The sequence below is a fragment of the Chiroxiphia lanceolata genome, chromosome 4 (genome assembly GCF_009829145.1).
Source record: "Chiroxiphia lanceolata isolate bChiLan1 chromosome 4, bChiLan1.pri, whole genome shotgun sequence".
NCBI lineage: Eukaryota > Metazoa > Chordata > Aves > Passeriformes > Pipridae > Chiroxiphia > Chiroxiphia lanceolata.
In genome coordinates, this window is record NC_045640.1 from 6,538,740 (window position 1) to 6,566,510 (window position 27,771).

At 42.6% G+C, this 27,771-nt stretch overlaps 2 protein-coding genes and 1 non-coding gene across 4 annotated transcripts in view; 1 reads left to right on the top strand and 2 right to left on the bottom strand.

Annotated features, from left to right (window-relative positions):
* Window positions 1–249: 249 nt before the first annotated feature.
* On the bottom strand, window positions 250–17,059 carry PTCD3 (pentatricopeptide repeat domain 3). Of its 2 annotated transcripts, none has more exons than XM_032685756.1 (24): window positions 16,941–17,059; window positions 15,489–15,538; window positions 14,781–14,820; window positions 14,075–14,120; window positions 13,296–13,364; window positions 12,742–12,846; window positions 12,224–12,347; window positions 11,422–11,540; window positions 10,604–10,677; window positions 10,213–10,300; window positions 10,065–10,125; window positions 9,697–9,779; window positions 8,879–9,023; window positions 8,229–8,279; window positions 7,294–7,377; window positions 6,475–6,503; window positions 6,076–6,179; window positions 5,303–5,381; window positions 5,119–5,209; window positions 4,365–4,450; window positions 3,544–3,692; window positions 2,678–2,719; window positions 1,624–1,782; window positions 250–932 (listed from the first exon to the last, which is right to left on the bottom strand). In XM_032685756.1, exons 1-24 carry the CDS (start codon window positions 17,030–17,032, stop codon window positions 854–856), a joined length of 2,049 nt encoding a protein of 682 aa, XP_032541647.1. In that variant the 5' UTR covers window positions 17,033–17,059; the 3' UTR covers window positions 250–853. The 2 variants fall into 2 exon arrangements, with proteins under 2 accessions (XP_032541647.1, XP_032541646.1); XM_032685755.1 differs by lacking the exon at window positions 16,941–17,059 and adding an exon at window positions 16,455–16,603.
* Window positions 9,851–9,992, bottom strand: LOC116786510. The gene has a single exon (XR_004356978.1). It is a non-coding gene; the product is annotated as a small nucleolar RNA SNORD94 (small nucleolar RNA).
* Window positions 17,060–17,140: 81 nt separating the features above from the next.
* POLR1A (RNA polymerase I subunit A) overlaps window positions 17,141–27,771 on the top strand; it is a 29,596-nt gene continuing 18,965 nt past the window's right edge. Inside the window, 12 exon segments of the mRNA XM_032685470.1 lie at window positions 17,141–17,316; window positions 17,969–18,173; window positions 19,840–19,989; window positions 20,080–20,187; window positions 21,119–21,204; window positions 21,309–21,418; window positions 23,005–23,091; window positions 23,742–23,844; window positions 24,287–24,446; window positions 25,647–25,820; window positions 26,012–26,134; window positions 26,845–27,072. Of these exon segments, the coding sequence (XP_032541361.1) occupies window positions 17,240–17,316; window positions 17,969–18,173; window positions 19,840–19,989; window positions 20,080–20,187; window positions 21,119–21,204; window positions 21,309–21,418; window positions 23,005–23,091; window positions 23,742–23,844; window positions 24,287–24,446; window positions 25,647–25,820; window positions 26,012–26,134; window positions 26,845–27,072 (1,611 nt within the window). The 5' untranslated portion in view covers window positions 17,141–17,239.

Consider the following 27,771-nt stretch of genomic DNA (forward strand, 5'->3'; position numbering starts at 1 on the left):
AACAGAATTAAATCTTGATTACTTTTCACCAGAATATGGTGTAATTCTCTCAGGAGCAATCCTTTGCTTTATTCACAATAATTACCTTAAAAAAACCCTTCAAGCTGAGCAGCACAATGCTGTGAGGGCCAGTTAATGGCACAGCACTGCCATATTTCTTCCCAGTGACCTTCTTGGCTTTAGTTCTCTGTTCTGCATGAACTTCACTTTCACCAGTTTTGCTCAAGGGATTATCAGAACATGGCCAGCTTTAATGTCAGCCATTTATTAAGACAGAGGCTCCAGCTGTACAAAGTGTAGTTTAACATCTACAGTCCAAAGCCTGTCCCAAAACACCGAAATGATGAGGAATAACACCACAAGTGATGAGTATTGCATTAACTGCAGTGTTCACATACAGAATAAACTCCATATTGAAGAAGTTCATTTAAGTTAGATGGAAATGAATTAAATCTGGTGCAGGGTCAAGTCATAAGAGGCCCAGAGGAAGTCTTGCACCTGCTGAGCAGCCTCCAGGATGCACAGCACCCCTGTTCCTGCAGCCCCTGGTACCTCAGTGATGCTGTTCTCACAGGCAGGAGCCAGCCCATGCAGGTGTGCTGTGGAGGAGACTGGGTGCAGCCCACGCTGTGTCCCAAGTGACCATGAAGATTTAACAGGACAGTTCCTCGCTTGCTCCAACAAGGACAATGTGTCTTTCCAAGCAGGTCCCGTATCAGAACATTCCCGGTGCTCAGCAGTGCCGCAGCACCTTCCAGAAGCCATTCCTTCAGGAATTCCACTCTTCACAGAAGCCTCCTGGCGTCACAGCAGTGGTTGCTCCCAGTTTTCCCAAGGAAGGCAAGAGGGACAGCTACTCCCGGTCACTGTCACTGTCGCTGCTGTCACTGTCACTGCTGTCACTGTCCCACTTGATGCTCTCCAAGGTCTTCCTGTGATATAAAACATTCAGTAAACAGTTGTGACTTTTGCTTGAAAAGAGAAATCCAAAACACAGGGCAAACACCCCCCAAGGAGAACATGATGGGCTGTCTGATGCCTATTGTCCTCAAAGGACAGGCCCACCCAGCATTTGGTGGAAGCACATCCACATTCTCTTGGAAAAGCAGACTACTTCAGTTACCTCCAAAGTTCTGGGCCAGCTGCTGGGCTTCTCTTTATTTATTCCCTTGGACCAGAACAGGCTCCAAACTGTGGTCCCTCAAGGCTCAGTCCATCATCTGAGCTTGGCTGCAGCAGCTCAGCACTGAGCAGTGGTGCCTGGCCAGAGGTGACCATGACCCTCAGAACCTGGGGGCCAGTGCAGGGCCCTCCTGTACCACCCCCCTGCCTTTACTAGGCTGTGGCAGCATCTCTGAGCTGGACAGACCCAGGTAGGGAAAGATTCTGGGAAAGAAAGGTAATAGCAAGTCTGAGCAGTGGACAAGGCTAACTCCCCATCATGGAAAGTTCCCTTCCCACCTAGGTGGGTGGATACAGCATGGAATCAAAAACTGAGGAGCCGTTTCAGTCCCCTCAACACACCAGCACATCATCCTGAAGGCAGTTCTCTGCTCCCTTGTCAGAGAAATCTTTCCACAGGAATTACCCCCTTCAGCAGTAACATGAAGTGCTCCAACTTACTTCTGTGCTTCAGAGAGTTCAAACTCCTCCTCTGTTCTGCTTTTGAGCCTTTGGGACGAAGGCAGGCCGAGGGAAGCCGCCAGCTTTACCAACTTAATGGCCTCATCCGGGCAATTGGTTTGTTTAGCACAGCTCAGGAACTCGTCCATCACCTTGTCACTGCAAAAGCAAAGGCACAGGTGACTGTTCATTGGGTCCCATGTGAGGTGGCCATTAACTTACAGCCTGTGCTTTAGACAGGGAGCGGAGGTGACATTTTCAGATCATTCAACCAGCCCAATTCAGCTCCTGCCTGGAATTTCACCTCAGCCTTCACCCTGTACCAATGTGGTGAGTTTGGGAACTCCTGTCCTAGCAGAACAGGGCAGGCACTGAGTGACACTAGGTGTGTGGCCCTTGGTGCCACACACACTCGTGGTGTTCACTTGGGCAAGCTCCAATTTTAAATTTTTATGTTAAAAAACCCACCCATACAAAACACATTACTATTCCTTAGAAATTGTGTTCTACTTCAAACAGATTTTCCCCCCTCAAAATCTTGAGACAAGCGAACTGTTGTAGCCTAACAGGAAACCACCTAAGATTTAGGATTTGACTTGATAAACTTGTCTTCAGGAACCCAGGCACCTCTGAAGCACCTGTGCTTGGTTAAGAGCACAGTGGATTTTTTTTGAGCACATGGGAAACCAGATCTTCTCAAGAGTCCTGCTCAGACTGATCTGTTCTGCTGAGTTCATTGGCTCTGCATGGCCCAGAGCTTCATTCTCTGACATCTCAATGGCCAACCACTTAACCCCCTCCCACTTTACTTTTCAACATGTTTTGAGACAGAAAGGTCTTGGAATATATCTGTTGGATAAACAGCCATGCTCACAGAGACAGACACTCATGTTTTGGAAGCAAATGGACCACTACTGTCAGTTATTACTGGGGGTTGGACTACCTGACCTTTAAAGGTCCCTTCCAATCCAAACTGTTCCATGATTCTCTAACAGAAATGCAGGATCTCAGCCAAATGGGACACTCAGTACCTGAAGAACCCAAAGGTACTTACGTGGGAATCCTATTGGCTTGCTGGAAATGCTCCATCATGTTCCTATTCAAAAGAAAATGAAATAATAATTAAAAAAACCCACATAACACAGGAACAGACAGGTATTAAATCTCTTGGATGAGCCTCCATCTAAACACAAGTAAGCTTAAATTCATGAAATATTCCCCATAGATCTGAAAGGAGCCCATGCCATATTCTTGCAGGTGCAATCTGTACCAGCTAACTTCATTGATTATTTTAACACAGAATATCTAAAACTAGTGCAGAATACATAGAAAATGCAGCTGGTGGCAAGTTTCCTTTAAAATATTACATATTTTTAGAAGGGTACTTGCCACTTCTTTGTTTTAAATAAATCAGTGCAAAGGGAACATCTCTATTTAAAATAGCTCAAACCTTAAATTGGAGGCTGGGTATTTTTATTTCCATTCCAAGTTCAGAGCATGTAGGACAGTAAATTCTAGGTACTGGAGAGCTCTAAAAAACAGTCTCTTTAGAGTTTAATTAGGGTTAATTCTAATTAAACTAATTAATCTCTTTAGTAGTTTGAAATCCAAAGAGTTCCAAAAAATCAGAGAATGGGAAGCTGTGGGCAATCAGCAGCACTCAGGGAAGTGATAATCAACCCCCACCTTGCCATAAGCAGCTGTATGAAGCTCTACACCAGCTACTACATTAACTTCTAAACCATTTCTGAGACAGACAACTGTAACCTGGTGCCAAGAATGAACAATCCCAGCAGGATTTATGCCCTCTCTTTGCCTGCACTAGCATTCCAAGGCAATCAGTCTTCAGCTTTTGATTTTTGTGATCAAGCCTTGAGTCACAGTGTCAGCAGGCCAAGAGCTCACACAGCCCACACCTACCAAGCATCCTGGGTCCTCCCAGCCCTGGAGAACAGCACCACCACATTTCCCAGAGCGCTGCCTGTCCATTCCAATGGGAGCTGCTCCCTCCCAGCAGGCTCATGGGCAGCTTTGATGTCTTCAGCACACTTGGCAAACACCAGCTGAATCTGGGGAAATATTGTGCTGTTAATCCCCAAACCTCTAGAATTAGTGTAACCATTTCAGTGCAATTTCTCCTACAGGTTTGCTCCGTATGTGATTTAAATTTGGGAATTAGCAGCAGTGAGAACAATCTTTCACTTCTGTCAGGGCAACTGTCCCCACTAGGCAAGATCCAAGGTGGCTTTGCAGGGACAGCTGGTACTTACAGGATTCTGCAGTACACATCTGCCTGCCTTTAACACTCTGCAGCTTGAGAAGCCAGTTACTGCAGTGAAATCCTTGGCAAAAATCCCTGAATTCTGCCAAGTGCTTCCCCAGAGATTTGGCTGGTTGGGCTGGATTACTTCCCAAACCTTGTTAAGGAAGTGATCCTCCTCTGTGTTAATTTGAGGTTTCTCTATAGGTAAATTTCTTCACAGTAGCTTCTACGGGGCTGTGTTTTGGATTTGGGATGAAAAGTATGTTGGTAACACAGAGTTATTACACCTGAGCTTTCCAGGAGCCTGGCTGTTCTGGGGATGGTTGAACACCTCCCTGCAGTGGGAAGTGGTGAATGAGCTCCTTGAGTTTTTGTACTTTTACAGTCCCAGTTCCTTCCACCATCCATCCCACTGGAGAGGAGTGAGCTGTGTGGTGCTCAGCTGTTCACAGGGGTTAAACCACATCAGCTTCCTTACCTCATCTGGGTGCTGGTCCCTGCTCATCAAAGACAAGAACTCTTCCAACAGCTCTTGTTTCCTGGTAAACCCCAACTGTTTCACATCTGTTTAGAGAAAGGCAGCAGTTGGTAGAATTAAGATTTGACCTGATCTGCAGAGGGTCCAGGTGATTAGATACCCCAGGCCAAGGGTCGCTATATAATTTTGTCCTTTACTATCTGTAAAATTGCACTGCACTGATTTTGCTTATAGAAATCCTGTGCTGTTCTGATTACAGATTCTGTGCTATGTTTATCAAAAAATCCTTTTAAGAAAATAAAGCTTTAATTGTAACTACAAATTAGTGCTGTCATCATTCCGCCAAGGATTCCTAAAAGAACCATCTGTCCCCTCAGTGTTGGTGACAGTTGGATATTTTCTGTGTGCTAAACCTGTATCTGCTTTATTGTCTCCTCTTTTTAAGGGGCAAAAAACAAGAAAATAATTTAGACAAGATAAACCTGGGCTGCTGGTTGAAGTACTACTCTCTGTAAGCACTCAGTTTCCCAGGACACTGACACTGCACTGACACAGCCATGATCTCTAGGACAGTCTGTGCTATTGGTTCTGCCTTTAATACAACAGCCTCACCACTGCACTAAGGAATAACATCCCTCATTCCAGTGCACCTTATCATGGCTACTCTGAGCAAAGGGAAGTTTCCCAAACCCACTCCCACTTTGCACTGCTCCTGACATTTGTCAAACAAACTGTCCATGTGGCCATCACTAACCTTCCCAGACTGAAGGGATCAATTCCAGCTGGTTGGCTGCATCCAGTGCTTGAAGGAGGTCCAATATATTTTTAGGAGTTGGATAGAAGAGCTGATGAAGGAAGAGAATCATTTCAGTCACCTGTAACTGCTCCATTTCTCCAGACTAAAGCTCTGAAGCTCATTCAGCCCAGCACACACTTACCGAAGGCGACATTTCCTTGTACCACTTCCACACAACCTCAACTTGTTCCATCATGCACAACAAAGAAAAGAACTTTGACCTAGAGGAGAGACAGAATGTCCTAATTCAGTAATGATTAGAGAAACACTAGCAAATGATGGTGTGCTGATCAGACTTGTATTGCAGACCAGGGAAGTTTCACTGGGTGATTTCAACACTCCACACAATCAGAAAAGCAGCAGCATTTTTTATGAGAGAACTTAATGCTGACACTATATAACTAGCAGAACTAATCAGAAGTTAGACCACTTCATTTTAAGATCTTAAAAAAAAAAAGCCATCTCCCTGCCTGATGCCAGGTTTGAGCTATGTGAGTCTGTCAAATACAACCTCTGGTTAAGAAGCACTTTAAGAACTGAACTAAATTAACCTTGTTACTTGTCAAGGTCACAACACAAGCCTTGGTCCTTGATCCACTGCATTGACTAGGAAAATGTCCCCACACTAAGAAATTATGCTATTTTGGTGTTACCTCCTAAGCTGCCATCCTAACTGCACAAAAGGACTGTAGAAAATACAACTGGTTGATCTAACTGCTGGATGGGTATTGAGATAAACTGATGCTCCAAGACAAGTTTGAAAACCGAAAATAAATCCTAAGGAATCACTGTTCTTAGGAGGGACCCAATTCCCAAGCTGCACATGCAATAACCACCCGGTGTTCCATGTTCAAATCCTAGTTTGTACTCAAGCTGACAATACAAGATGCTGAACATAAGCTGCACTTCACTCACCAGTAGCCATTTAACCGGTCCACATCCAAGAATTTCCAGTTGTCTCCTTTTGCCATAGTCTCATTTAACTGATAGGCAAGCTTGATATCCTTAAGATCACAGCACTGCAACAAACCAGTTGGATTTTAAAGATAAAAATATATCACTCCATACATCCCTCTGAGACTCACTTTCACAAGGGTACACACATTCATCACAGGTGTGCAAGTTACCAATTTGGAAGGGATCAGGCCGAGAACTGCAGAATTATGGGGGAAAGTTACAAGAAATGATGAAAACAGATGAAAATGGGAGATACTGAGAGCTCAGCCTTGTATGACAGGGTGGAAAAACTCACAGGCAATTCTTAAACAGCTGGAGAACTCTAAGGAATTCTGATGGCAGGGAAGAGGCACTTACCACTTGCATGGCAGTGGAAAAAAAGTTGGCTGAAAAGGAGAAAACAGTCTGTTAGCTTCAAACTTCCAAGGAGACATACGGCAGCTCATTAACCCACCCCCCCAGAGGACAGACATGTTCAATTAGAAAGCTCAATTTGTAACTCAGTTTGGCACTGTAGCAGAGGTTTTCACTTTCTAGGCAGAAACTTTGTTGTGGCAGGAGTTGGGTGGGTTTTATATCCTTCTGGAAACAGCTTAGAGCAGAGGAAGAAACAGTGTAACGCACATAGCAGAGAGAAGCAAACAAAGGTGTACAACATTCTGCCTATTTCCATGATTCTTTCCAAAGACCAAAAAAAAAAAATAAAAGCTGGTAGAATTACCTAATACCCCTTCTACAGACCCATGCTTCAGTTTTCCATGAAGTTTTATTTCCTGACATTTTCTGAAAAGGATTAGGAAGAACTAGAATACAAAAACTCACACCACACTACAACAAAAACCTGCCATTCACCAGATGTGTATCATGAAGCTGCTACCTGATGTTCCTCCTTAAACTAATCTTGTAGATAGCCTTGGGGGTTTTTTAATTCTATGGAGCCCAAATCCTCATTCACATGGATTACACTCCTACTTCCACACAGAAGCTAGTGCACCAATGCACAGCACGATTTCTGGCACTGGAATTTGTCCTTCTTTGTCTCCAAAGGGTATCAGAAGGGACTGAGAAGCAAGGTGCATGCGTTTTTCCTAGCTGAGTAAAGCTACCTGAAATTCATAGGTATCTTTTCACCCAAGCTTACCCAATGCAGATTGTCAGATACATGGAAGACCTTACCATCATCAGGGTCCTGGGGAGTGAAACTTCTCTTTTCAACCTCATCTAACACCTCAGAGATGATGCCTGATTGGGGAAGATCAACTGTGGGACAAAGAGACAAAGCAACACATCTCAGTTGTGCCAATCACTTCCTTAGTGAAGAGCATCAGCCTGCAAATACAACATGGAAATGGAAACAAGTAACATGATTTAAAACAAGTGTCATGATTCCCCTGGTGCTGGTGCTCCACACCAGCTGCAGCTTTGTGTGCTCTGAGATTTGCCCTACTATTGCCAGATTTCCAGAGCTGAATGGGGCAGATTTAGAAAGAGAAAAGTGCTTTCTAGCAAGGAATTAAATAGGCCTGGAAGTTTGTCTCTTAGAAGGTTGCACTGCGAAAAGCAAAGCATTTAATGAACAAACAAAAAAATTTAAAAGGGTAAAAAACAAAACCAAAAAAATCCACAACCAAACCCAGAGAGACTCTAGAGCAGTTCCTTTATGTTTCTTAAAACACAAGGACTGCAGTTACACTACTGTGCCTTTTCTCTTCCTATAGCCAATATTCTGTGGGCACGGAGTCTTGAACAGTTGGGCTCCTGCTTTCTAACACAGCGATTTTTCACTACAGCTCCAGTGCACAGAACTGTTGCAGAAAGAGAATCCCGGTGCAATTTCATCCCTGTGCCTAGCACAGTCCATGAAATCACACACGCTGGGGTCAGATCCAGCCCCCACCGAGACTGGGTAGCATTTCCTCCCTGTACGAGCTCATCATCCTCTGTAGCTTTTTTTTCCATCCAAGCAGAATCAGGCTGCACAGGTAACACTAAGACCACACATGTAAGAGCTTGTCTTTTAATCCATAAATCAATCACCCGTGACATTTGGAAAGCATTTAAAGCAGATGCTGGGCAAGACACATCCCTGGACAAGCCGGTATCGCACGTACCGCCCCTGTAAAATAGCGAGAGGAGATGATCGTACGTCGCAAGGCTGGGCTCTGAAAAGCAAAAACACTGAAGTTACTTCATCATTCCTGGTTCAGCTTTGTGCCTGACTCTAATTCAGTCTCTTCCCTCACAGTCAGGCATGCATAAATTTACTCAAGTATCTCTCCCCGTCCACCCTAATGCTGGAGCAGAGACCTCATGTACACCCAACTGGGAGAGATGGTATCTAAGTGGATCACCAGTTAGAACATTCCATTTCTATGGGGGGAGCAGCCAGGCTCCCCTGCTCTAAATTAAAACAAAAAATACTTCTTTAGCTACTTCCCCTTCTGCTCATGAATGTGTCTTTAGCCTACCAAGAAGCACATTACTGGGGCCCAGTACACTCCACAGGACATCAAATCAGTTGTGCAGATATTTCCTCGGTTTTTGCAGCATGTATTTCAAATCAAAAAACATTATCTAGATCAAAAGCTTTTTTTCTGTAGAGATGCAGCTATATAGACCTGAACTGGCTTGGGTGGCTTGTGAAGTACATCTTCCCTCCAACCAGGAATTCCTGTGTTGCGTGCTACTTAACTATTCCATCCTGCAGTTGGCACTGGAATATAATAACCACTGAATATAATAAATATTCTGGTTCTCTTACCTATATCAAGTGCTTCCATTTCCTTCAATACCATTAAACACATATTTCTGCCCACACCACCACATCTTCTCAGAGTCTTCAGTAAAGCATTAAAAGTTAGCAGATTTGGTTGCACTTCCTGTTGGGCCATGTGAGTCAGGAATTCCTTAAAAAAAAAAAATACCCAAATCCTTAGTGCTTCACATGTTACAGACTGCAGTTCAGCTTTCAGACAGGTTATACATATTTCCTCAACCTAGTCCTTCTCATCCCCTTCAGGTGACCAACTTTGCTTTAACTGATCATTTATTGAGGGAGTACTGTCTGATTTTTAGTTACTTTGACCAGAACCCAAGGCTACAACATTACAGAGGATCAGATCTTGGAGAATCGTGTCTTGAACATCAAGGAAATTTTTATAGCTACACAGTACTTCTCCTTACTGATCTTATGTCATTAAAACTAGAGTCCCATATGTTATCCCTCAAAATTCCATTTTAATCACAACACCATGAATTCAAAGATCTTTCATCTGAAATTGTTTGTTTATTTTATCTCCCAGGGTAATTTCCTCAGTTACTTTCTGTCCAAGCAGTTCTTGGATCAGGTATGTTCTCACAAGGCAAACCACTCTGCAAGGGCAAGGCTGGATTTTGTACATTTGCCACTCCTCCACGGTTGGCTTTTATATTTAAACTAGAGAACTTTCTTTACAGCAGAAATTAATATTTTGGGACAAAGCTCTTGCTTTTCTAACAACTGCAAAATTTTAATGGTAAAGCAGACCCAGATCCTACACTCTTGCCCCTTCCCCACCTCTTTTGCTCTACTCTCCTTACCTTGGCTAATTCCCATCTTTCTATGAACCTCTCCTTTAGATATGGGACTGCCCTGATCAGTGCGTTGAAGGTGTGCACATCAGCTGGAAAAATGTAAGATAATCCACTTTAACCGACAATTTATTAAGTCTACAGGAAAACAGCTTATTCCAACATGGCTCAGATTTTGGCAAAGTCTCATGCAGACCTGTTTGCAGTGAGCCAGCCACATGCCAGCTGCACTGAAACCACCAGTCTGCACTCAGCTCCCATGATCCAGCTGAGGTCCGTACCCCTGCGCCAATCATCACTGCCAAGGGACAAACACTCACGGACCCAACACGGGGTTCTGGTACTTAGGAGATCACAAAGAACCAGGAGACACTCACCCTTGTGCCTTTCATTCAGCATGTCTATGTACATGTCATAAGCTTTAGAAGCAGCCCCATGCTGAAAAAGACAATAAAAATAAAGAACCTCTATGACTGAGATTTCACGAGCTGAAAAAAATCCCTCAGCACTGAAGAATAACTTTACCTTCACCATCCCACGGATCATTGTGCAATAGGAGTGTGCATTCCTCTCTGGCATTATTTTAAATATCCTCTCAGCATGGTTGTTCTCCCTAGAATCAAGGAATAAGCCAAATGTTGAAGAATGAAATAAAGGATAACTTTACGAAAAGGATTCAACATGCAGAGTAAAACAAGGGGCTGTACCCCCAGTGGCTGACAGTCAAATACCAAATTACTTGTGATACTTTGAGCTGTTCTACAACCATCAGATTTCCATCAACACTTTAACACAGATGTATTTAACAAGTAACACCTGTGAATATGGGCTGCTGAAGACCTGAACTCTGTTTTAGTAACAATGATGCATGTGCACAACCCACTGAATACGGGAATATTGGCAACATTTTCTATACCTCCATCTAGGGCCAGATGACTGCGAACCTCTTTGGAATTGTCTCTTTGGAGCCTTCTGCTCTGAAGCATTCACCTGGAGAGATTTTTGTAGAAATAAGTTTCTCAGAGCTCAAAATTGTGATTAAACATCAAATGACTAGATTTGGCAACAACACAGAAGTTCACCGGCAATTTATATTACCAAAAGTGTTTTTTTAATAGGTTACATAAAAATAACTTCTATTATATTTTCTATTAGAATGTTCAGGAAGCAGTAACTAGATAAGAACATTTATGTTATTAAACATACTAACATGATAAATTACATGTGTTTGTGGAGTTGGTGGGAATCATTAAACTAGAGCAAATACTCTGTAGAACCCTTTCTTCCCAGAGACAGCACATCTACTACTGTCTCCTGCAACCTGATACTCTGATGTCACACAAGGAGCCCTCAACTTCATTAAAATCCAGTCAACACGGCTCAGACTGGAAGAAAATTACCTAGGTGATCTGCACTAGAGTTACTAGATGTCTTCTTTGCAGGCAGCTGTAAAAACAAGGCTGTCAGGGAGAAACAGTTATTTAAGCACAGCTCAGAAGAACTAAGCCAAGACAAGGTTTCATCTACTTAGTTCAGTTTTACATCAGCTACTGTTGTTACTAGGTCAGACTCTGGCTTTTTATAACACTTATCTTCTGGGAATGCTGACTGCATCTGACCCACCTCAAACCATCTACCAGGCAAGTTGTCAAAGTACAAAAAACTTGACATCATCTTGATACGCTCCCACTGCGTATGGAAACAAATTATTAGAGACCAAGAGGTTTTTCATACCTCTGGTTCTTCCAAATCCTCTTTTGCTTCTTCCTCCTTTTCAGAAGTAGATTCTTCATCTCCATAGAAGGATAACAAATCTAAAAGGTTGTTTGTGGTCTCCAGAGATACAGGGGTACCTTTAGAAAACGAGGATTTACGACAGTCACAGAGAAAATAAAGAGCACATTCTGCAGCCATATCAGAAAAAATGTGGGCACCCAGTTACACCACTTTGCTCTCTTTCAACACAAGGACATTCTCTAGCAAGTCTGTAAACACTGGGTGTGACAACAGTACTGTCATGAACCCACTCATCACAGGAGACAATTTTAACCCTGACTTAAGAGTATCTGTTTTTCTGCTGAAGCCACTGAAAGGGTAGAGTTTTCCTGATCAGGTGGGAGAGGGAAGTGGCAGCTGGTAGCCAGAACTGTGAGGCAGCACAAGACCAAAACAACATCTGAAATTTCTACTGCTTTACATAACTTCTCCTGGGATACACTTTGCTGTGAAGACCATTTCATGCATTTCACTTTCTATGAAACAGATTTAAAACCAACATAGGAAAACGATTTCATCTGCTTCCTGTTCAAGAAATCAGTTGTTCTCCCTATCACCAAAGTGACACACAAGAGAAGCAGTGGCTAAGATTGGATTATTCTCCAATAACTCTAGAGAACCACTTTGCCAGACCAGAGTTGGTTGTGAAAGGCAGAAACACAGTCAGAAAACTGTCCCCACAGCCTGTGACAGCTACTGAAATATTTTTGGCACAATTTAAGCAGAGCTCTACTGCAGAATCTGGCAGGTGACCACGTACCTGCTTGTACAAGCTGATCAAACATGTCCACAGACTCTTTCACCCTTCTGAGGTGGATACGCTCCTTCAGAGCTTCCTCACTCACTCCTTCAATCTGAGGTGCAAGAGTCTCAGGCATCAAGCACTGAAAGCAAAGAGTGAAAGTTAGTCATGAGCTCAAACCTTGCCTGAACTATCACTTAAACACTAACCAAATATCCTCAGTCTTCACCCAATACACTGCTTGCAGCCTAACAACAGCAGTCCTTTTGCTGATGAAGGACCACACACATCCTCATCCCTCACTTTTGTGCCATCTAAACAACACTGCTCTTCTTACTTTTGTCTCAAGAACCTGATATGATATTGAACTCCCAAGGAAAAAAGTTCACTTCATAATAGAAACACGGTGCTGCTTTCATAGCAGTCTGCAAAACAGTTTACAAAATCATCCTTTTATGTTAGCTTTGGACCAATCTGACACCTGAATTCACTGACAAAGTACAAATACAATGAAAATTAAAAAGCAAAAAGCTTACTGGCACATTGGGCTCTGCAAAAGTCTTGTCAAAATACTGAGGGAAGTTCTTAATGATGTATTTTGCAGCATTTCTCCCGGACTCCTTTGACAACGAATACAGACGCTGCAGAGAAATTAGAGAGAATGACATGAATAAACACAAATTACAAGGCCAAGAGTGAGGAGAAACATTTTGTGTAACTCTGAATATTCTGATGGGATCACATTAAACTCATGCTTTGTTTTCAACTTATTAAAATCACAGGTATGTCTCATACCTGTTAACAGCATTCCAGTTAACATTCTGGTATTCATGTCAGTATGTCTGTTCCTTAAATGTCACTGTACTTCTTTGTTGCTTAGTCAAGAAACACAGTTCTAGACCACACATCTCAAATCCTGTACTACTACCTCAAGCTCAAAAGCATCTCTCATTTTAGAGAGAAAATTCTGAAGAAAAAATCTGACACTTCCATTTTCTTTTGTAATCAGAGGCTCCAATTAGATAAGAGTCTTCATAGCCTAGACAAAGGTGGGGGGAAAGTTATCAAGGATCTGAAAGGAAATACTTACAGAATTGGCTGCATTTCTTGGCATAAGGAAAGGGTCATCTTGGAATATATAATGAGCAGCAGTGGGGTCCTGTAGGAAGAACCCAGGATTGAAAGACTTCCAGTTATGTTCACAGGCCTCATGGAATTTAAGGCACAATAAATACTTCCACCATAGCCACCACCTGATGCACATCTTACAGAAGTTTCCCTTATTCAGAAAGGCCTAATCTGTTTGGAAATAGTTTTAAGAGTATTTCCATTTTACACACACACGCAGACTAACATGGTGACAACAAAACTATAACATGGCAAGCATCAAGTGCTCTGCAAATCAGGTAGGACCCCAACTGTAACAGCCTTGGGAAGCTGAGGAGACCTGTATGTTTTGATTGAATTCCCAGAAGATAGACAAGATTAAAGAATGGCATCACAGCATTTCCAGCTGTTGCCCAGCAAGAGCAGACACTCACTGCACTTTGCAAGGCTTGCTTTCTGGACTGAGATTGGGAAGAGGCATTCTGGATTGGGAAGCTGAACGAGTAAAGGAACTTGCTGCTGATGTTAACAAAAGTCTTATTAAAGTACTGTAGCTTTCACTGGCAACTGCAGCTCTCAGCATGAGAATGAAGCTTTAAAGACACAGGAAAACATGTGGAGCAAAAGTGAAAATCCCATAAAAAACAGATGGAAAAGTCCCTTCTATCATTTATGGCCAGAGTAGAAATTAAGAGCCTCCTCAGCATAAAGCTATTGCATGAGATGGACAACCTGAACCTATTTCCATGACCAACTACTCACCCTGTTCACGGTGGAAGCCAAGGTCTGGAGCACTGCCAGCTTATCCCTAAACACAGAGGAGCTTTGGTTAATACTCAGCTGCAGACTTTGAATGCTGTGGGTTACACTGTATGGAGAATGAGCACAGGACTGTCCTGACCCATAACGATTTTCAGTTCTAGGAAATAATGCTTTTGCTGCACTTAGAAAATAACACTTCTCACAAAGGGAGGGAAAATTCAACTGCAAAAATGGTCTCAGTTCTGGAACCACCCCAGGAAAAAGAAAAGATTTCAAGGAAAACCAGAAGAGCATCTGTGTTTCCTGCTATGACTCCTGCCCTTGTAATACATTATCAAAAAAAGAACATAGGGAAGAGACACACAAAGAATTCCCCAGAATGCTCCTTTCAAGAGCCCTCTCCAAGACATGTCTTTGCAAGAAAAATAAAACAACACAAAACTGTAGATCCTTCAGACTTTGGTTCTTTTAAGCAAAAAACGAAAGGCCAATGGAAGTGTTTAGGTGAGGAAGGGAGCACACACAGTCTGCACAGAAAGTAAGAGTCAAGAATATTCCTAGACTTCCCAGTCATCAGGAAAACCACTGGTGGGACTTTGCATCGAGGAACACAGGAACCTGAATTTTCCTTTTTTTAAATTTACACTTAGCTGTCTAACAACGATTTGCTTCCAAGTCGAGAGATATTCCAAAAGTAAAGACTCACCATGTTTTCCTTCGGGGGAGCACAATTTCTTCTTGAGTTACTATGAGAAACAATATTAAAATGCTCATTAGAAACAAACAGATGCCCAAGGGAAATCCTGACCTCATTTGCTGTGGGTGTCAATCTCTTCTCCCAAGTAACAAGTGATAGGACAAGAGCAAATGGCCTCAGGTTGGACCTGGGGAAGTTCACGTTGGATATTAGAAAAAATTTCTTCACTGAAAGGCTTGCCAGGCACTCGGACAGGCTGCCCAGGGCAGTGGTGGAGTCACTGCTCCCACACGGATTTAAAAGATGTGCAGATGTGGCACCTGGGGACGTGGTTTAGTGGTGGCCTCGGCAGTGCTGGGTTAAACGTTGGGCTCAATGATCTTATAGGTCTCTTCCAACTTAAATGATTCTATGAGAATCAATGATTTCAGCTGATCCAGCTGGAAACCTCAGTCTCGTGTAGGCCACAATTTATTGCAATAGTAGTAGCAGAGGCTGGCAGGCAGCTTAAGGGTCTTGTGTTCATGCTCTTGGAGCAGAGAGCTGCCTGGTGATGAGGTGAGGAACCAAATTACTCAAATCACAATGAAGACAGGGAGAAAAGAAATCCAAGCAGAGGAAGGAGGGTGTTCCAATCCTCTTTATCTCCTGACACACTGTGTTGTTTTGGAGATTACAAAAAACATAGGCAAGGAACTAGCAATGAAGACATCTCACCTTCTGAACTGTCCACAGCCTTCCCAAGAGCTGTGCTGCTCGAAGAGCACCTACAAAACAATCAGAGTTTTGAATTTATGGCAATCACAACAATAGGACAAAAGTAGATTAATGGAATTCTGTACAACGAGTGGAGCTTAGAAAGAAAATCCTGAACATCAATCAGGAAAGACACTTTGTGTTTCAGAGGCAGGATCTAACTGAAAGCAGATTCAAAGTATTTTTTAAAAAATACTTTAGATCTGAGTACTATTTACACAAGCAGAAGGCCCTGAGTTGTGATGCAGAGTAATCAGCCCTGTTCAGCTCTACAGAGCTGCATAACCACACAAACCCCAACAGCACGAGGCACATTAATATAAACTCAGTTCTGTCTATCACAAAGCACTGCTCTGAGTCTTTCTTACTCACATTCAACTGCTTTTAACATAAACTAAGGCTTTTATTAAAACACTTTTACTCTTTTTCCTCATGAAGCAACCCAACACCAAAGCCTTGCTGCACCTCTGGTACTCAGTGCCTCCACTCTGACCTTGGCCCAGGGAGGTGCTGTTAAGGTGCATTCACAGTTCTGTGCTGCACAGTGGTATAATTCCAGCTGCTCCTGGAAGTCCCATAAACTGATTAGGTGTGATTTTGCCACCCCAGATGCGAGTTATATTTCGCCTACAGAGCACCCAGTGGAGTGGGGCCTTTGCATTTAAGGCACCCCCTGAACAAAACCTACCGATTTCACAGAATCATAGGATGTTAAGGTTGGAATGGATCTTAAAGCTCATCCAGTTCCAACCCCTCTGCCATGGGCAGGGACACCTTCCATAGACCAGGTTGCTCCCTGGCCTTGGACACTTTCAGGGATGGGGCATCCACAACTTCTCTGTGGAACTTGTTCTAGTGCCTCACCACCCTCACAGTGAAGAATTTCTTATAATATCTAATCTGAATTTCCCCTCTTTCAATTTATACCCATTACTCCTTGTCCTATCACTACAGTCACCGACAAAGAGTGCCCTCTCCAGCTTTTCCAGGTACTGGAAGGTTGCTACGAGGTCTCCAGTCAACATTCTTTTCTTCAGGCTGAACAGTCCAAATTTCCTCAGCCTGCCTCCGCAGGGGAGGTGTTCACCTGCTTTTTCAGCTCTAGGAAACGCTTATCAGTTAAAACTCTCTGCCAGACCGGCTCCGAGCCGTCCAAAGGTAGGGAAGACTCCCAGGAAAGGCGACTGAAGGCAGGGAAGAGCCCCAGGGAAGAGCCCCAGGGAAGGCGCTCCCCTCACGCCGCCCCGGCCATGCCGGCCCCAGGTGCCACCGCGCATGCGGACTGCGAACGCCGGCACAGCGCCTGCGCAGCCTTTCCCGCCTCACTCCCCACACCCCCCTCACTCTCCGCCTCTCGATTCCTCCCCGGTGCAGCCGCCGCCGCCCGGCCGTTCCCTCCCGGTGGACCCTCACCGGTAGCTCTCCCGCCCGCCCGGGAGGCGGCCTCGCCGGCTCAGCCACAGCACCCGCTGCCAGCAACCGACCCCGACCCGCTGCGCCGCCATGCTGCCTCTCGCGCGCTGCCCTCTGGGAGAGGGGCGGCACCACTCCCGCGCCGGGGGGGGTGTGGGCGGTACCGGCACTGCACGGCAGTGGTGCCGCCCGGCCCCGCCTCCCCCGCCGCTCGGACCGCGTGGTGCTGCCAGTGGCGCGGCACCCCCGGCGGGAGAGCGGGACCAGGTGTCGGTCGGGGAAAGAGTCACTGGTTCGCCATGAAGCCTCCAAAAGTGGTGCCGTGGCGGCGGCTGGTTGGGGTGTCCTTCGGGATGTACACGGCCGAGGAGATCAGGTGAGGCGCCATGTGTGCGCGTCCCCTGCCGTGCGGATGTGCTGAGGACTACAAGTCCCAGCGTGCCCCGCGGCGGGGCGCTGGTGGGCCGCGGCGGGCTTTGGCGCGGGGCGTGCTGGGACATGTGGTCTGGCTGAGCCGTGGCCCGCACGGGCCACCGGAGTGGAGGCAGCTGAGTTTTGTACAAACTGTCCCGCAGCTCGAGGGGACACACACAGACAAAATTACGTGACTTTTTAATAGAATGGCTAAAGATGTGAAATAAATATTTGCTGCAGTGTGAATGGTTGTGCTCAGACGATGGAATCAGCGATACAGAAACTCCCGTTGCATGCACACCTCAAAAAGATGTTTTCATCAACAAAAAAAATCGTACAGCTGCTGAATGTGTGACCTCTTAATATTACGTGACTTCTTAATAGAATGGTTAAAGATTTAAAAGAAATATTTGCTGCAGTATGAGTTAAGTGTGACCAGACGATGGAATCAGTGATGCAGAAACTCCTTGTGCACAAAGTGCCCTCAAAAAGATGTTTTCATCGATTAAAAAATATCACACGAATACTAAGTGCCAATGGTAGCCGTACCATTAAAGTGCACATCATGTGGCCGTTTGCTGCTGCTGATTTTTACTCTTTGCTTTCAACTTCAGGAAACTGAGTGTAAAACCCATAACGAACCCTCAGTACCTGGATAATTTGGGGAATCCGGCTGCCAATGGACTGTACGACTTGGCTCTGGGACCTCCAGACTCCAAGGAAGTGTGTGCAACTTGCATGCAGAACTTCAGCAACTGCCCTGGTCATTTTGGCCACATAGAGCTGCCTCTGACTGTCTACAACCCCCTGTTCTTCGATGTACGTATGACTAATTGTTGTCTTGCTGCTGCCCAAGCTGTCACAGACTTGTAGTCCTTGAGAACAGTAAAGGTGCCAAGATCTGTTTTCTCTCCTAAGTGTAAAAACAGCAAATGTAGTAGAAAAGGTTTGTTGTGTCATAGTAGTTAAATACAAATAGACCTTTTGGAAAATACACACTTTGGTGTAACTATTATTTTACTCAATATTGAGTGAGGGGGAATGTTGATCACTGACTGCGGGGTCTCATGCCTTAATTAAATGGATGGCACAGTAAAAATTACCATTTCCTTCAAACAACTACTACACATGGACTACTTTTAGCTTAGGTTCTCCAAGTGCTTCCTGGGCATTCAGGGCTCGTTTTCGCTCCAAATAGCTGTGCTGTACATTCTGCCCAGTAGGTCCTCTTAATTCAGATAATTTATTGTAGAAAAATGGATCAGTGCGGATAGAACCCAACAACCTGTCCAGTAATATGCTGAGTGACACAACAGTGTGCCAAGTAAAGGAAAGAAAACAGCGTTGTAAGTTTGGTGGCAGCAGATAGTTGAAAAGTACTGAGCTGTGTAGAAATCCACCAGTAATTTTAATTTAAAATAACGGCTGTCAAGAAGATTTCTTGCATCTGAAATTCAGACATATGGTTCTCATAGTTTTACAGGTGTTGCATTTGCATGGTGTGTGGGATGCCTGTTGTAGAGCAGAGGTTTGACTTGGTGTGCATCTCTGGGAACAGGTGTTAGAAGCTTGTTTTGAAAGCTACAGGGAATGATCAAACTGCACTTTCTCACGAGTGTGTCATGTGGGTGTTTTTCCAAAAGGTCATCTCTTAAATATAAAAGAAATCCTGGGTTGTAAGGGTAGGATTTGCCTTATTTTGGTCTTCTGAAAGTTAGATGCATAATCTGATTGTGCTTTTTAGCTCTTTCTGGACTCTGAGGAGTGGGGCTATTTGCAGAGGGAGATTCATCCAGTCTGTAACAAACCTGAGCTGGGATGAATTTCCTGAAGTCCTGATCTCACCATTTACTGCCTTCTGCACAGGGCATTAATTGAGAGTAAAAAAACACACTTTAAAGTTAGATTAGGTACATCCCATTTCTAGTCTTGTTCCAGCTTGTGAATAGAATACTTGTATTTGACCAAGGATTTGACCTGCAGCAGTAATTCCAAGCCTTGAGGCCACTGGGGCTCTGTGCAGAGCTATGTTAAATAATAAAAAACACTGATAATTCCCCAGATCTTGAGGAGGATGTGACTGTGTGAAGAATCTTGAAGGACACTGATGGTACTTGTGACCAGAATGTTTCATTTTACTCGTGTGGGGTTCTGGGTACCACATTGTCCTTTTTGGGATGAGCTGTAGTCACTGTGCTGTGTAAGAGCAGCCTTGGTCCCAGAGCTGCTGTAGAAATGACAGATGTTTCATGTATTTGTTATGTAGGTGGCCTGCAAGTAGTTTATCTACAGATCATGCTTTGCATATCAGTTCGTGTGGTTGAAAGATTTTTTTTTCCGCAGTCTGATTCTTTATGATTAACAATTAGTCTAATTTCTCAATTATAGTAGCACTGTCTTTAATTCCAAACAAATCTATCAACTTGCTTACTGTGCTAGCTAGTAAATCTACCAGGATAACCTTTTGTTCCCCTTTTCTTTCCAGAAATTATACCTTCTGATCCGAGGTTCTTGTTTGAACTGTCACATGCTGACATGTACTCGAGCCGTGGTTCACTTACTGCTGAGTCAGCTGAAGGTGCTGGAGAAGGGGTTGCTTCATGCTGTCTATGATCTTGAAGTCATTCTGAACAGGGCAAGTACTGTGTATTGCTCCATCCCTCTTGGAGTTCATGGTACCATAACTATAAAGCTGTGCCCATTTCTGTTATTCTGTTCCTTTTAGTTTTTAGAGCAATGTGCAGATGCAACAGGTTCAGAAATCGAAGAGGAGCTAAATCACCACGTTCAGGAAATATTACAGAGCTCTCAAACAAGAGATCAGTGTTCAAATGTAAGTACAATCAGTGCTTCTCCTGAGATCTCGGGGTTTGGGCTCTTAAAATAGTAATGTGCAGAAGAGAGCCTGTCTTTGACTGTGTAGGTGCTGGATCTTGTCCTGGAGTTCTGAACTGAGTTACGTTTAGATGGCTTTTTGAGTGAAATGTCTGAAATTAAACTTTAAAAATATTTTATTTCCTGTTAGCATAACTGTTAGGTTTCTGGAAAACAGTATTTTTGTAGGGAAATATGTTGATGGTGTAAATACCACATAAAAGTCTGATACTGCTGTCAGTACATTACTTACACTTTTGATACTTCTCTGTATGATGCTCCAGCTATTTTGAGCTGCAGAACATATTTTGAGAACTCATGCATCCAGCAAACCTGCAGAATTACTTACAGTGAAATTTTTAGAAAGACTTCAAAATTTAGAAAGAATCTAGAATTCTAATTTCCATTTAAATGTAGTTTAATGTACATTGTTAGTAAAGGCAAATGTGAATGAAGAATATATTTAAAGTTTTAAGATCTTTGAGCTGATTTGTTTATAAGCCAAGTTTAATTCCTAATCACTTGTTCCAAATCTAAGCTTAAGCACACATGGTAGATCACACATTCATGAGCAGTCAAAAGAAGTGACTTTTATCATTCTTCTACCTTCTTAAGTCATCATTAGAGAAAAGCTTTGAATTCTAGACTATGAAATAAATTTAAAAAGGAGGGTGGTGAACACTGAGGGGTGTATATTTCCAGCAAATATGAGAAGATAATGAACGTAAGGCATGAATTAAATCAGTACAAGGGTGTGTGTGCATTGATACGAATAACATCCCTGTTGATAGTAAATGTAAATGGTATAATTTTTAATGAATAATTTTATTACTTTCATTTAATTTTACTATTTTCATTATCTTTATGTTGGGTTTTTTTTTCTTTATCAGGTCAAAAATGTATGTGACTGTCGAAATAATCTGATAGCACAGTTCTGGAAAGCACATATGAGTTCAAAGAAATGCCCAAACTGCAAGTAAGTTTAACTACACAAGGAAGTAAATAGCCAATGTGAAGTTAAATATTGTATTTCTATTAACTTTTGTCTGCCTTTCCTGTTTGATTTTTTTTTTTTTTAAGATCCAGGAGATCACTGGTGAGAAAGGAGCATAACAGCAAGCTGACAGTAACCTATCCTTCTACAGTGTACCATAAGTCAGGAGAGGGAGGCATTCTGGATGAACCAGCAGGTAAAATGTTTGTCTCCTGTTTGTCTCCTGTTTGCACTTTTTTTCCTGCATTACAGGGGAACAGGTTCCTAGCAGTGACTCTGCACTTGTAACTCATTTATAAAAAATGTAAATAAAAGAGTAAGCTCAGAAGTTGGGGAGTACCTTATTCCATTAAATTTCTCTTGGCAAGTCTTCTATGCTTTGCACCTTCAAGTGTCTGTGTGTCAGGAAAAGAAGTACAAAAGCAAAAACTGTGTCAGTTTTAGGGTGGTTTTGGGGCACCTCATTTTTGGCAGATAGAGGATTTTCTGCTAGATTTTTGGAACAGAGACACTAGATAAAAAATTACCTAGGAGGAAGATGACCAATCTTACTTCAGAAAGAAAATCAGACAATACTAACTCTTATGAAAGAATATCCTCTTAAAGAGGAAAAGACAGAAAAGAAAGTAGGTGACACTTTTTGGATTTAATTATTTAGTGTTGAATCAATTTAAACTTACTTTTTTCCTCTTGCATCCTTGATCGTTTACACAATGAGATAGAATTGAAGCAGATTTTTTGTGTTATTCAGCCCTTAGAAAAGGTCTAAATAGAGAGTTTATTTTGTTTGCTACTCTGTGGTTTAAATACTAGATTAAATCTCTGGAGTTGTGGCTGAAGAAGCACAATCTGAAGTGTCTTATCTTCTGAAATGGGATGGATCACACAGTTATGTGCATTCTCCATAGCCTGTGTCACAGTTTAATCTCAGAGGGAGTGCTTTTAACCTTGGCATTGATCCATTTCTGTCTAAGGGATGGAAAGTTTTTCTAGGTGAATGGGGAATTGAAGTTTCAGTGTGGAAAAATCTGGTTTTCTGGACCGTAGCCAAAAGAAGAATAGGAAACCCTTATCTGAGGTCATGAGAGAATTGCCTTTCATCAAGTTGTGTACTTTGACTTCCCTGGGACACAAGGGGCTGGCCTGCAAGAGAAGTGGAAATTGAGATCTAAAATCTCTGGCTTTGTCTTTGCAAAAATGATCTTTTTGCTTTTCAGTAGCAAAACCATGTGCTTTCTTTCCTTTCCAAAGTACAGCCAACCAGACTCTCACTTACAGTATGGATGGATTGCTGACTGGTGCTGTTGTCTCCTGCAGCTATTTCATGGGAACCTTGATCTCACTGGTAGTACCTGAAGCCCACTTAAATGTTCCCCAGCTGCAGGCTGACTCCTGGTTTGTGTTTTGGGCAGTGGATGAGATCATCATGAGAAAGGGTGCAGCTCACCATTAGTCAAATAAAACATACACTTTAGATGTTGAAGATGAGTCTTGTTTCAGTTGCTTATATAGATAGATATCCATTTATCACAAAAATGGCTCCTTCTTTTTTCCATTATGAGAAGGCTCTTTCTTTAGTTAATTTCATATTCCCAAAGCAAACATTTAAATGATAATTTTGATGTAAATGTCAGCCAGTATACTTTGTATGTATTTCCATTCCTTCTCTTAACTAGAAGCACTTACCATCATAAGCAAAAAAAAACCCTGTCAGAGTAACTTCTTGAGATTTTTTTTTTTAAAAATAAATATTTTATTTTTATTTCATTTTTTATTTTTCAGTTATTGATGAAAGCCAGTTAGGGAAGAGAGGATACCTGACACCAATGACTGCCAAGGAGTACATCCTGGCTCTGTGGAAGAATGAAGGTAATAATTGTTAATAGCAATGTAACTTTTTTTTCTGTACCATTTAGTGGACAATGTCTGCAAATGTTCCAGTATTAATTCCTTGTCAAATCTTTGCCTTTTGCCTTAAGGGCTCGTGGCTGCAAGATAGGTTTTGTGACAGGAGGACTGGTAGCTGGTCAGTGCAGGGACCTGGATTTAAGGAATAGTTTGATCCACTGTTCTCAAGTTGTGGCTCCCCACGAATCATGACTGTTGATTACAGAGAGTGTGATTTTTCATATGGTGCTGCAATTCCCCACAGATAAAGATCAGGAATGTGTTTATCAGTCTCTTGAGTTGTCTGTACTCTTCATCTGTCTGCAGTTGCCAGGAAAAAATAAAGCAGTTTCATGAATCACTTGCAGTTAGTTGCTGGAAGCTTTCCTCCTGCTGTTTTCCTTTTTCCTTTTGCTACAATCTATATTTCTGTTTAGAGTTGCTTCTAAAATACCATGTATGTAACCAAAAAGAGAGTGGCAATTCTTTCTAAAGCATGAAAGTTTTTATTTTAAACAAGCTCAGTAGTGTTTAACTTAGCAGATTCTTTTGACTTGATTGACCAAGTGCATCTGGGAATTTGGATTCCCAAACAATGAGAATGAGTTTATATTTCTGTTGTGTCTTCTTAGGTTTCTTTTTGCGTTATCTCTTCCCTGGGATGGATCCCCATGAGAGTTCAGGATTCAGTCCAGACATGTTTTTTTTAGATCTACTTGTGGTTCCACCTTCAAGGTAAAATATTCCCCCAAAAGCTTTTGTAGAAATCAGAGGGTTTAGCACATATGCTTTTTGCAGGAGTTAGCAAACAATTACAGTACAGACACTGATCTGCTGAAGTGTCAGTGGAGTGTTAAAAAAAAAAAAAGTTGTATCAGTAACTGATCATAACTTTTATGAGTTTGTTAGAAGATTGAAATACTAATTATGGAAAAACACAGTATTAGTATTTTAAATTATTATGGAATATTATTACTATAGTACTGGTAGAATTTCTTGTTAAGGATCACTCCTCTTTTATGACTGTCGCAGTAGAATGTGTGAATTTTTAAATGCTCACCGTTAGTTTACAGGGATTATTTTTCATGCACTGAAGACTTAGCTTAGAATGTTTGAGGTTTTATTCTGCTGCTGTTCAGTGGCTTTAATCTTCTAAAGTGATTTTGGCCTGCTGTAGGTACCGTCCCGTAAATCGCCTTGGAGATCGACTGTTCACGAACGGCCAGACTGTGAACCTGCAGGCTGTGATGAAAGATGCCCAAATGATACGGAAACTCTTGGTTTTCATGGCAAAAGAACAATGTCAGCCAATAAAATTTACAGAAGAAATTCAAACAGTAAGAGCTGCTGGCTGTCTTATTCTTTGCTTTTTGGATGTGTGGGTCATGTTCAGGTTGGCTCCTGTTTAAACTGTCCCAGGAGCAGTTTTTGCCTGAGCTGTTGGAGGATGTGCTGGTGGAGGTGTTCTCCATAGCTGTTTTGGGTTTTTCCCCTCCCCTCTTTCCTCTCATCTACCTGGTGCAAAGGAAAAAAAACATTTTGCTCATATTCTTTTAGTTGTGGGTTTTGGTGCTGGATTACTGTACGTGAGACATAACGGGCTCCTGTTTCTGGAGAAGGAAATATGTACAGCACAAACAGCTCAAGATAAAACTTTGCCAGTATCTCATCACATGAAAAATGAATGAGGGGGGAGAAAAAAGCCCCTTTAGCTTCTGAACCTAGTAGAGCCAATTGTGATTGTGGTTATTTTTGACCATTGATATCTAAATAGAACCAGATAACATTAGTTAGTAACAGTGCTTGTCTGCTGCTGACCAGTTCACATGGATGTATAATGGCAAATCATAATGTAGGTCCATTTGCCTTATTTGTTCATCCGTTGTATCACTGAGAGTTCTTTGATACTGGACTTCGTTTCAGCTGAATTTGATTTATATTTTAAGTGTAAAACATTTTGAAAACATTCTTAGTTACTCAGAATGTAGCCACTAGGTGGAGATCCATTCTTAAGTGTGTGACTGACAGGAGGTTAATCCATTTCGATGTGACTGCTATACAGACACTCAGACTGAAAACAAAGTGATGTAGGTGATAAAAGCACTTGGATTTACATTATTTTTATCTAAGAACAGAATTTTCTGGTTACAGTGATTCATAGCACAGACTGACTAACCAGTAACATCTAATTTGGAAAGAGGACTGTCATCTAGCAGCAGATGATCAATTAGCAATCATCTTTTAAAGTCCCACTGGTATATGTAGCTGTGGTTTTTGGAGATCTCCCATCCAAGTCAGTTTTTAAAGCTTGACAACTGTCTGAGGCTCTTGGTTGCAATAACTTGAAAGTTAAGTTTACACTGTTAATTCTTTGTTGTGTTTTTTTTTTTTTTTAAAGTAGTTTCTTTAAGGAGGTGCAAAATAATGGTGAATGTTTTATTTGCTATATATAACACTCTAATTAATACTATAATTTCAGCCTAGTAAATAGAAGATATTTTTTGTTAAGCCCAAGTTTCTAATTTCTGTTTCTGCAGGAGATAGGAGGGGATAATGAACCTCTGGACCGTTCTGCGCTGACAGCGATTCCAGGACAGAGCATTGCAGATAAGCTGTACAACAGTTGGATACGACTTCAGAGCCATGTCAACATTGTATTTGACAGTGACATGGACAAACTGATAACAGAAAAATACCCTGGTATTCGTCAGGTGGGTAGCAGGCAGAACCTTAAAAACTCTGGGCTTTGTGTGTCCCAGACAGTTAACTTAAGAGAAGCTGATGGAGTGAGAAAGAAGTGAATACTTGTGGGCATTTTCATGATATTCATCACTCTAGTATCTGGAGAATCTGTCTGATGTTCATACTGTCACATTTTAATCGTTACCTCCTGTTTTCAAAGCTGTTGGAGAAGAAGGAGGGGCTGTTCCGGAAGCACATGATGGGCAAGCGCGTGGATTTTGCTGCTCGATCAGTCATTTGCCCCGATATGTACATTGGTACCAATGAGATTGGCATTCCCATGGTGAGAACAGATAAAAGAGTGTTTCTTTCTGGTGCAGCTGGGGACTCTACTGTGTGTTGCTACTGTGTGTTAATAAGGAGCAGTTACACTGAACACCACATCTGAGAAAGAGCATTAAAAAAAAAAAAAAGGAAAAAGCTTCATGGGATTAAGAATTTGCTTCACGGGGTTAAGAATTGGTGCAAACTTTATAAGTAGATCCTGTTTCTCCTGTGGTCTTTGTTCAGTGTATTTTGCACAGCTGTGGCCTTTAAGAAAGGCCATAATAACAACACTGGCTTCATCCATCCTTAATGATTTTTAACCACACTGAGCCTGAATTTGATCTTTTCATTTTATCATCTCTTCTGGTTGCCTATTGGCAAATAGCAGAACTGGTGATACTGTGCTTTTTCACTATATTTGTGGGTTTGTTTGCAGAATTGAAAATCCTGCTTTTTTATTAATTGCTAATTGAGTTTTCCTTTTCACTTGCAGTAGCAAATTGTAAAAACGACATCCTTTCTATTCTAATGGTAGAGGATTTTAAAACAGAAATGTATTTGTCTGGCAGTAGAGTAGACTGAGGAGGAGATGCCTCCAGGAGCTTAAAGTAATTCATGTTTGCATTGTGTGAATTAACATTTGACACTTTTTTATCAGTGGCTTTTACGGTTTCAAGCTGAAGTTGAACAATATGTTATTTCTCATCTCTTTTCCCTCCTGTCCAGGTATTTGCTACCAAACTGACTTACCCTCAGCCAGTCACTCCCTGGAATGTCAAAGAGCTGAGGCAGGCTGTCATAAATGGCCCAAAGGTTCACCCTGGGGCCTCCATGGTCATTAACGAGGACGGATCTCGCACGGTGCTGAGCGCGACCAGCCTGACCCAGAGGGAGGCCATCGCCAAGCAGCTCCTCACTCCTTCTTCTGGAGCCCCCCAGTCAGGACTGAAGATTGTGAGTATGACAGAGGGATTGTCAGAGCCCTCCTGCACCTGCGGTGCTATTTTTTTTTACGTAATAATACTTACTGTCCCACTCATCAAGACTGCCAGGGCAGGGCTGTCTCATCTTGTTGAGGCAGCTTGTTCTCATGGCTGAGAAAAAGTTGTGGGGTGGGAAGAAAAACATGATATTTTTTCAAATTCTAAACCCCACTTTTCCATTCTGAATTTTACTCTTAATATGCACCTTGCTAAGATGCAGAGTAGTCTTTTGCAGCTAACTGTTCTTGAGAAGTTTAGCAGCATGGAAGATAAAATATTGCTTTCATTTCATGCTTTTAAATCCTCCTTCCTCCCTGTCCTTCTCAGCAAATTCTCAGCAATTGGAAGTGCACCCTCAGTCAGTTTTTGCAGGGGGATCTGGACAGGCTGGAGAGATGGGCTGAGAGCAGTGGAATGAGGTTCAACAAGGCCAAGCGTGGGTCCTGCACGTGGGTCACAACAACCCCATGCAGAGCTCCAGGCTAGGGGCAGAAAGCTGCCCAGAGGGAAAGGACCTGGGGGTGCTGGTTGACAGGGGCTGAATATGAGCCAGGAGTGTGCCCAGGTGGCCAAGAATGCCAATGGCATCCTGACCTGTATTAGAAATAGTGTTGACAGTGGGACCAGGGCAATGATCTCCCCCGTGTTGGGCGCTGGTGAAGCCACACTT

What these genes read in the sequence shown, in the direction of transcription:
- PTCD3 (XM_032685755.1), bottom strand. Translation starts at nt 16,552, where the DNA reads ATGTTGACTGGAGACCTCGTAGCAACCTTCCAGTACCTGGAAAAGCTG. An exon ending in AAAGATGGGAATTAGCCAAG is followed by an intron (nt 9,024 to 9,696) that starts GTAAGGAGAGTA and finishes TTTTTTTTTAAG; the next exon opens with GAATTCCTGACTCACATGGC. An exon ending in GGGAGGACCCAGGATGCTTG is followed by an intron (nt 2,720 to 3,543) that starts GTAGGTGTGGGC and finishes TCTTTTGAATAG; the next exon opens with GAACATGATGGAGCATTTCC.